This window comes from Pholis gunnellus (assembly GCF_910591455.1).
Source record: "Pholis gunnellus genome assembly, chromosome: 10".
NCBI lineage: Eukaryota > Metazoa > Chordata > Actinopteri > Perciformes > Pholidae > Pholis > Pholis gunnellus.
In genome coordinates this window covers 8180480-8189950 of record NC_136537.1, presented here as the reverse complement: position 1 = coordinate 8189950, position 9471 = coordinate 8180480, and the positions used below count along the sequence as shown (strand labels likewise).

At 49.4% G+C, this 9471-nt stretch overlaps 1 protein-coding gene across 1 annotated transcript in view; it reads left to right on the top strand.

The window, feature by feature from the left end:
* The window catches only part of tenm2a (teneurin transmembrane protein 2a), a gene marked incomplete at both ends in the record, with an annotated part of 146028 nt that overhangs the window by 111961 nt on the left and 24596 nt on the right, over positions 1-9471 (top strand). Inside the window, 6 exons of the mRNA XM_079167122.1 lie at positions 1254-1376; positions 2876-3081; positions 3731-3926; positions 5950-6051; positions 6565-6759; positions 8114-8314. Of these exons, the coding sequence (XP_079023248.1) occupies positions 1254-1376; positions 2876-3081; positions 3731-3926; positions 5950-6051; positions 6565-6759; positions 8114-8314 (1023 nt within the window). The remainder of the gene's footprint in view (positions 1-1253; positions 1377-2875; positions 3082-3730; positions 3927-5949; positions 6052-6564; positions 6760-8113; positions 8315-9471) is intronic.

Here is a 9471-nt window from a genome sequence, read left to right as displayed (position 1 = left end):
CAGCGCTTTCTTTTGACCAGGAGCGAGGGAGGGGGAGAAAGAGAGGAAACATAAAAAGGGGAGAAACAAAGAAACGGATAGAGGGGAGCGGGGATGGAGGAGAGATGGGACAACGGGGGGAGGGGGGGGGGGGTGAGAATGAGTCTGCCCCGGCAGCAATTCCTGAAGCCGCGTCTCTCCTTTTTCTTGCAACTTTTTTCACTCATCCCTGTGTGTGCAAAAACTGGGCAAGTGGAGATAGAATTTGAGAGGAGGGAAATTGATTCCAAGGTGTTATGGGGCTCATGTGGTGGGGATAAGGCCGACGCAATAACACCTACATAATGCATCGGAACACGATCGCGCATCCACGCCGTGTGCATCCCCGAAGCTCGCATCACAGGGTTCATGTATATATATATATACACACACAGCTGGCACAATGGGCCTTTCCCATGACATATTTTAAATATTCAATGGTGAGCAAAGGGTATGCATCACGTTTTCTTTCATTGCGCCGAACACGGGTACTCCCCGCGCTGTAAATACTCACTAGCACGCCCGAACGTGTATTAATCCACAGCTGGGAAATAGTCCCCCAACGAATGCAGCGCATCCACACCGGGCAACGCTTTGGCAGCAAGCTAAGGAGGGAAGAGACGAGCAAAGAGCTGACAGAGTGAGGAGCGAACACACCGGAGTAGTCTCATCCCACCAGCACACGGTAACACAACAGAGGACAAAAGAAGAGGAGAAGAGAAAGGAGGGAGTCGTGGAGCGATCTCTTCAGAGAGCGATCTGTCACTCGCTCTCTGCGAGATGGTGAAAAGGCCTCCAAATAAAAGCCGGAGATGCTGTCAAGTTGAAAGAAGATTGTGAGAGGTTGAGGGGGGGAGGGGGCGAAAAGAGGAAAAAACAAAAGATGAAAAAGAGGATCCTTATGGTTTATAATTGTCTGTTTTGTAAGACTTGCCTCGGTTTCCGTGCTGTCGGTTACCTGCCACTTTGTTAGCAGTGTTTTTGATTGGTATGCATTAACAAAAAAGGGAAAGCGGCGCGCTATGAAAGCTGCACGTATTGATGACAGATCAGACTCAGAGGTTTGGCCTCCTGTATTTCTTTGTCTTGATGAGCTTTCAAGTTTGGCTTTTTTTTTTTTATATCAGTCTTGTAGACAATCCACTGTTCAAATCATATGTCCTCACACTCCCTCCTCTTCTCTCTCTCTCTCTCTCTCTCTCTCTCTCTCTCCATCTCCATCCCTCTGTGTGCAGCGATCAACTTGCTGGGTTTGACATGGAAGCTTAAGCCATCCGACGGCCCGGTGTTAAACAACGGACTGGGAGCTGGCTTGCCTGTCAACAGCGATGTGGCCACGCTGCCCTCTGGAGGCAGAGGTATGAACTGCAGCACACACCCACGCAACCCCCCCACACACAAGAATCCACACACACACACACTGCATGCAGAGCTACTCAGAAAAACATTGCAGCCTGCCATCGAAGAGGATAAGGCAGGTGATATTCACATTGTCAACAAATCCCATGAGAACACCAAAACCAACAGTGTATTAACCTACTTACAAGCACTGCCTGTGTGCTGAAACCCCGATGTTTCCTCTGTGTCACGGAGCTCCATTGTTGTCCAAAAACGAATAGAAACACATCAGTGAGCCGCACTGTTGCGTCGGGTAATGTGTTCTTTCGTAGCGATGATATTTGGACTAAGCACCACAAGCAGAATACCGGTGCTGTAAAGACTCACTGGCTTGCCAAATTAATCCGCAGCTTTGAAAAGAAATAGTCCCCAACAAAAGCAGTACTCGCTGCTAAAATAAAGCCGTATATTTTTTAACCCATTTTCTTTGAAGATTGATGTGTTCAGTGGAAGCGAATTGGCTTGGGGCTGAGTGCAACAGACGGGGTGGGAAAGTCGAGAAGTATTTGAAGGACAGACTAACACTTTGTCGGATTTGTTGAAAACAAGAGCGCCAGTCTCATCCTTTAAGGCTTTTTAAATGCTGTGTCTGCTGTGTGTCACACACTAAAAAACCCCATTCCATTTTTATTTTTTTTCCCCCCACACACACAAACAGGCTCACGCCAACTAAAATATTTTCATAATTCATGACACAGTACTAGCTGTGCTATCAGTGTGTGCTGTTTAACCACTCCGCTGAGTTGTCTCTAGCTTGTTGTATCGTCTCAGACAGAACTCCCCCCCCCCTCCCTCCCCCTCCTCCCCTCCTCCCTGCCTTCTCTCTTTTAAGGCCCCCATGCGGTTCTCTATCTATTCTTCCTTCACTCGCTCGATCTGGCTCTGTAACACACACAGCATGTACTATAGGTACGTGTGGGCTGCTGCTCTGTGTCTGTATTCTGTATTAATGAGAGGACTGTTGTGTTGTGTTCCCCAGCCGTCTAGGCCAGATGCTGCTGTTGTTCTTCTCGTTGTTACTTTCATTTCTTTGCTATTCCGCACGCACGCACGCACACACACACACACACATACACACATGCTCACTCTCAGTGGGTTTTGTTTTTGGTGTCTGGGCCCCAACACTGCTGTTAGATGACTGACCTGATTGCAGGATGCTGTCTGTGCGCGTCTTCTTGGAAAGCTCTGCCCTGCACTTCTATCAGCCCAGACAACAAAGTCCTCAGTCTCAAAGGCTCCCGACACAAAAGGCATCGCCGGTCAAACGTAGCAACGCCGGGTTTTAACGTAAACTCGGGGCGCGCCGTTTGCAGAGCTAATGGTGCTCGTCCTCTGCTATTCCGACGGCCATGAAGTTTTATGGCTGCTCATTTCCGGCAAACAGTGATGATTAACTATTGACTCTGACAATCGATGCCCGTAATCACAGATTATGCAGTTTCTTTTCCCCTCGCTCCAGGGCCGTGGGCGGGCCGGAACAGCAGCATAGACACGGGCAACATTGAGGTCGGGAGGCGGGTGACCCAAGAAGTGCCCCCCGGAGTGTTTTGGAGGTCCCTGCTCCACCTCGGACAACCCCAGTTCCTCAAGTTCAACATCTCGCTCGGCAAGGACGCCCTGTTCGGGGTGTACATTCGCAAGGGCCTGCCTCCTTCACACGCACAGGTGAGATCTGGCACCGAGTGCGAGCGAGTTCTAGATTATACATCTCTTACACCTTTAGGGTAAAAGGCTAATCACATAATTATAATTCCATTCATTAGGAACACATTATCTTCATATTGATCAGCTGCGATGGAGAATGGATTAAGAAGAACTTGCTTGCGTCATGGGACATCTTAAAATTAATATGTGATTCATTATAATGGTTGTTTGAAAAAGCTCATTTAGTCTTAAGAGTTACACTTAATTAAATTTCACAGTAATGTAACTTTTAGTGCCTCTTATTAATTAGAGACTACAGTGAACAGCAGATTTGATTTGTAGAATGGGATAATTGCATCTGAATAAGCGTTTTCGCTGCCTGGCCCGACTTGAGCTGGTAAAGGCCGTGACGTTGAGGCCGCTGTGCAGCAGTGAAAAAACTAAACTTTCTGTGGAATGACAGCCCTCAAGGATCTCTCTGTGGCATTCTTCGTGCTTCTCTGGCATTTTCCAGCCACCCTTACTTCCCCCATCTTTTAATCTTCCTGCATACACAACTATTGGTCATTTTTCTAAGTCGAAAAAAAGTGCCAGCGCAGCACTTCATAGTTGAATCGAAGATTTCATACTCACATTCTCGCCTCTTTTTTTTTTTTCCCCTCTCCCGCAGTATGACTATATGGAGCGCCTGGACGGGAAGGAGAAGTGGAGCGTGGTGGAGTCTCCACGGGAGAGGAGGAGCATCCAAACCGTGGTCCTCAACGAGGCGGTGTTTGTCCAGTACCTGGACGCCGGCGCCTGGCACCTGGCGTTCTACAACGACGGCCGGGAGAGAGAGGCGGTCTCCTTCAGCACAAACGTCATGGGTGAGACAGAGTCAGCGTTCGTAGCTGCGGCTGGAGTGAGGGAGGTGGCAGGACGGGAGGTCAAATGAAATTAAGCACCAGCGGGGGGGAAAGAGGAGGGAGACGAGGCTATTCATTACCAGTGACACTGATTCAAAGGAGCCCTCCACCGATTTAGCATCGCACTCCTGCAGGATAACACTGTCGGTCTCACGACGGACAGGTTTTTAGAATGAGAATCGATGCAGCGGAATCAACGTTGTCTTTATTTATTCAAGGGTTCTTCTTACATTACCCACAATTCAACTCAAACGCTCAAACTCATAGGTTCAGGTGTGTCACGCTCGCAGCGACTAACATAGCCTCGAGCCGCTATCCTCAAGCAGAGATGAGGAGGTCAGGCGAGCTCGATTCTTTCTAACTCCACACCCCCAGATAGTTTTTTTCAACTTTCAAACTTCAGCCTCCCAACTTCAGCGCCACCCGGATGCTGCCGACTCGAGTGGCGCCACTTGTTTTCACACACGCAGTCGTACTCTCAGAGACCCGCAGACATTTGATGTGTAAAATTGCCGGGACATGGAAGCATTTCAGTCAGATTTGGCCCCCCATTTCTCAAAGACTTTACACATTCGCAGGGTGCAAAAAACACTCGCCGGTGTGCACGACGTTGCCGCTAGCAACACAACCATAGCGACATTGTCAAGTAGGCAGGACCGCTTAGTGAGTTTAAAAGAGGTGTTTTTGCCAAAACGAAGTGGGATAAATTGACAGTGCGCATTCAAAAACAACACACAACTTATTACACCGGAGAGCGTGGAATCACTTGGTGTCTGTGCTTGTGTAAAAAAAGATAAAGTTGGATCCAAAAAAAAACCTGTAAATCGGACATTTTTAGGACCTGAAACAGCGCCCCGAATGATTTCAATTGTGTTGGAGGCATGAGTGCGAGAACAAGGGGGATGGATAGAAAGAGTCAAGCCGAGTGAAAGAATCCTTCACTGTCAATATCTGGCGGGAGTGCTTTCAGCGGTAAGAGTGGTCGAGAGAGGGAGAGGCAGAGGCGGCGAGGGCAGAATTGGAGCGAGCAGTGAGAGGGGGAGCTGGAGGAGAGACATAATGGGGGGGGCCAAACCAGAATGGAGTGAAGTGGAGTGAAGGATGGGAGAAGGGGGAGCTGAAGAGGGGAATGAAAGGGAGGCCGGCATTAGGGTAAGAGGGAGGCATGGGGCTTAGATCCGTGGGAGAGGGGGAGGGGGGGGGAGGGCAGAGGAAAAACGATGGAGGAAGTGTTCGAGAGGAAGATGGGCTGAGTCATGCTTTGTGTAAGAAAAGTGGAAGCTGAAAAAAAAAGCTGAGAGGAGGAAGGGACGGATAAGAGTCCAAAAATGCCTCCTTTTTTCTTCCCACCAAACTTGTTTAGATCTTTGTATGTGGGTTAAGAGGCACTGAAAGGTGGATGGAGCGCTGAAGTCATGTACGAACACCAGCCAGGAAAAAACACACGCAGCAAAAATCTGCGGAGACGCACCAAACAACCACACCTGGATGAAGTATTAATGACCTCGGTGGGGGGCCGGAGTGAGCGGTAAACAATCAAAACGGGGGAGAAATGCCAGAATATAGCTGAGAGGGAGGGGTGAAGGAGCAGAGGAAGGGGCTGGGGCGCAAAGCGCCGTATTGCCTGATATAGTGAGCAGGGAAATGATGGATGGGTAACGGCGTCTCGAAGAATGTCTGATTCGAAATGCATTCTCCCCACGCTGTGAAAAATGCATTGAAAAAGGAATGCTAGGAATCTTCGAGGAAGACGCTTGCTTTTGATGTGTGTCCGTGTGTGTGTGTGTGTGTGTGTGTGACTGTGAGACTCCGAGCGCCTTGACTCCATTTGTAGCATCTTAAGGAATGAATGGTGCCAATGATTTAATCGAATGCTTTGATGCCTGCCATCCAACTCTCTCACCCTCTCTCTCTCTCTCTCTCTCTCTCTCTCTCTCTCTCTCTCCCTCTCTCTCCCTCCGTCTCACTTCTGTCGTCTTCACAGATTCAGTGCAAGAGTGCCCGCGCAATTGCCATGGCAACGGAGAGTGCAATTCTGGTGTGTGCCACTGCTTCCCAGGATTCCACGGCATGGACTGCTCCAAAGGTATTAGCCGCTTGCAAATGTGTGTGTGTGTGTGTGTGTGTGTGTGTGTGTGTGAAGGGGGGGGGGGGGTTCGGTCCCCATTGCATCTGAAAAAAAAGTTCTGCCGTTTCCGCCGTCTAATTAGCCGAGCGGGCACATTTCAGGGGGCTCCGTGCGGCAAGCGGAGCGGATTAGCAGCAGTGAGGTGGCGCATGGCCCTAGGTGGAGCCGAGACAAGATGACTGATGATGAATGGCAGCTCCCCCGGCCGACGTCTCCCTGGCTCTGTGCTCACCTGGGATAGACAGCTTTGATGAATAGTTTAGTTACCTCTGCCTGTAATTACTCTTCATGTCATCGCCACTCTCCAGCCCTTTAACCACTCTATTCGCCCTCCTGCACTGCTGTGACGCGCCGGCGGGGTTAGGCAGGTGTGGGTGGTGGCTTTCTCGCTGCTTTAAGAATCCCTAAAAAGCCTCCTAATTGGTTTAATCTCTCCCCTCCCCAACACCCTTCTTTTCTCCATTCCTCCAGCGGCGTGCCCGGTGCTGTGCAGCGGCAACGGCCAGTACGACAAGGGCTCCTGTGTGTGCTACAGCGGCTGGAAGGGACCCGAGTGCGACGTCCCCGTCACGCAGTGCATCGAGCCTCTCTGCAGCGGCCACGGCTCCTGCACCGACGGCAACTGCGTGTGCTCCATCGGCTACAAAGGGCCGAGCTGCGCAGAGGGTGAGAGGGGGGGGGCGGAGTTGATGGTTTTCCCACGAGCCAGAGCGATTTTGAAAAGAAACGTGGATGTTTGCACCGAAACAAACGCACCTCACACGCCCGCAGACTCACAGCCACACGCCTTCACACTCCAGTCAGTCAGCTCATCGTAGCATAATCTTAATCTGAGTTCTCTCTATATAAATATATATATACATATATATATACACGTATGATCCCGCAGCCAAACACATGAGAGACTTTATTAAGGGATGAAAATAGCTTCTATTGATCCTTAAGAAGGATCAGGCCGCCACATTCTCGGTCATCAGAAAGCTAGAAGAAAGAGAGAGGGATAAGAGCTGGAGGGGGAGTCAGGGCGGCGGTGAGAGGTGAATATGTATGAAGGCAGTGAGAACTGGAGAAGGAGGGAGAGAAGAGAGCGCAGGAGAGGGGAAGAAAGACAAAGGGAAGAAAGGAGTAGAGCGACAGAAAGTCAAGACACAGGGCCGGAGAACAGGGTCAGCATTTTCTCCTGCTCTTCTCCTCCCTCCCATCTCCTTTGGTCTCAAATCTGATATTCATCACAGCATAGTCCCTCAAACTATTTACCTGGAGTGCTAGCGACATGAAAATCGATAACTGTGATCCGCCGTTTCTGCCGGGCAAACAGAAAACAGAGGGGCCGAGGTTATGCGCGGGCGCGTGCTTTTTTTTTTCTTTTTCCTGAACGCGCGTGTGCGAAGGGGTGCGAAGGGGTCAATCATGCCTGAAGAGAAGGAGGGTGAGAGAGAGGTGTCAGACAAAGAGGATGAGGAGAGAAAGAGGGAGAGAAAATGGGAGCGACAGGGACGGAGAGGGGTGGGTGGGCTCTTTGCCGGGAGGAGGTAATTTGTCAAATTGGTTTTCACTCACTGCTCGGACTCAGAGCTGCCTGTCAACCTGGCAGACTGACAGTGTCAGATTCTCGCCTTTGTATTCGCGCATACACACCGATGCACAAGCGAGGCCCCGCGCACGCGCGCCGAGCGCTCACGCCGAATAATGTGTCAGCGAGACTCGCTTGCTCTTCCAGAGCGGAGCACGTTTGCGGCTATGCCCAATGCAATTATAGCCCCGGCTATTCATTATCGTGAGCTTTAATTGCCTTAGTAACACGTCTGGTCATATTTTTTCCTCTGTTTCATCGTCGTTTTGTGTTCACAAAGAATGAAAATATATCCTTTGTGGCGTCTCTTTCTCATATTTAATTTGTGTCTGGAATCAGCTCTGATGTGACATTTTCTTGCTTGTGGTTGTTTTTTGTTCATTTCTCCTTTTTTTTTTTCTCTCCCTGTTTTGTTTTTCACATGGGTGTATCTCTGGCTTAATGCAGTGGATTGCCTGGATCCGACATGTTCCAACAATGGCATCTGTGTGAACGGGGAGTGCCACTGTAAGCCAGGCTGGGGTGGGCTCCACTGCGAGCTGCCCAGGGCCCAGTGCCCAGACCAGTGCCACGGCCACGGAGCCTTTATACCAGACACCGGGTTGTGCAGCTGTGACCCCAACTGGATGGGACCTGACTGCTCTATGGGTAAGTGCGACCGCGGAGCCGCTCCGGCTGCAGTAAAGCGGAGTAAAGAAGGTTTAGGGAGAAAACGGGCTTCTGACTACCCGTTGTTCTAACAGATTGTGTGGTCCCACTCGGATACGGGACTAATTAGTTTCGCATTTTATTTAATACTGTTTGGGTTTTTGGATGAAATCTACAAAAACCACAACCGATGCAACTTGCTCAGAAATAGGAAACAGCAACTGTTTTAATATCGAAGCCAAATTGGAGCAAACAGAAACCAAAGAATGTGACATGTTTTACTGTCAAGGCTATATAAAATCTTTTAATAGACCGTCAGTGACACTATAAGGCTATTTTATGGTTATCAGGGTGGTGTTCAAAATCCGAAATGGGCACTGCCAGGCACTTTTATTTGTGCAGCGCATTTCATTACAACGGGCTTTACATAAAAGTAGCAACGTGCAACAAGTATAAAAAAAAAAAATTAATAAAATGCAAGAAAAAGCAGCTACAGCAACAAAAGAAAAGACTGAAGGAAAGAAGAAGAACAACCACCCACAAACAGGCCCGGCAAGCACATAACAAACCCCCGCACACAGCCCACACACACACACACACAACTATTCATAAGCCTAAGACAATTAAAAAAAAACTTTTAATTGTACTTTTGAACATCACAGCTGTGACAAATCTCAGGTCCTCATCAAGGCCAATGATGGCAATAGGAAGAAGACAATGGAGGGCGCCTGCTGTCACTTCCTGTGCACGAGGCTCATAACTCCCAGCTGCACCCCTGGATGGAGGAGAACAACAAAATTGATATTGCTTGTGAAAGTAGATGAGCTCATGTTTAGCTGCCTTTTATAATAAAATACTCAACTTCCACAAAAGAAAAAAAAAAGAGGGACGGCAACCTCCACCAGGCTCTCAACGCTTCCCAGTCAGCGGATCGCAAAAAAGAGCTCCAGCATTTTCTTTGTGAGACAGGCGATGCTTAGCTTTAATAAAGGCAACATTGTTCCACGCTGCAGGATCCCTCAGCAAGCGTGTATCAAAACATCGGTACATACTGCATTGCCTACGCACCGCGGGGGTCCCGAGCACATGAGCGGGATTGTCACATCTCACCACATGCGCCATCGCTGCCTGCAACATGGGAGCCTCCCAAACAGCGA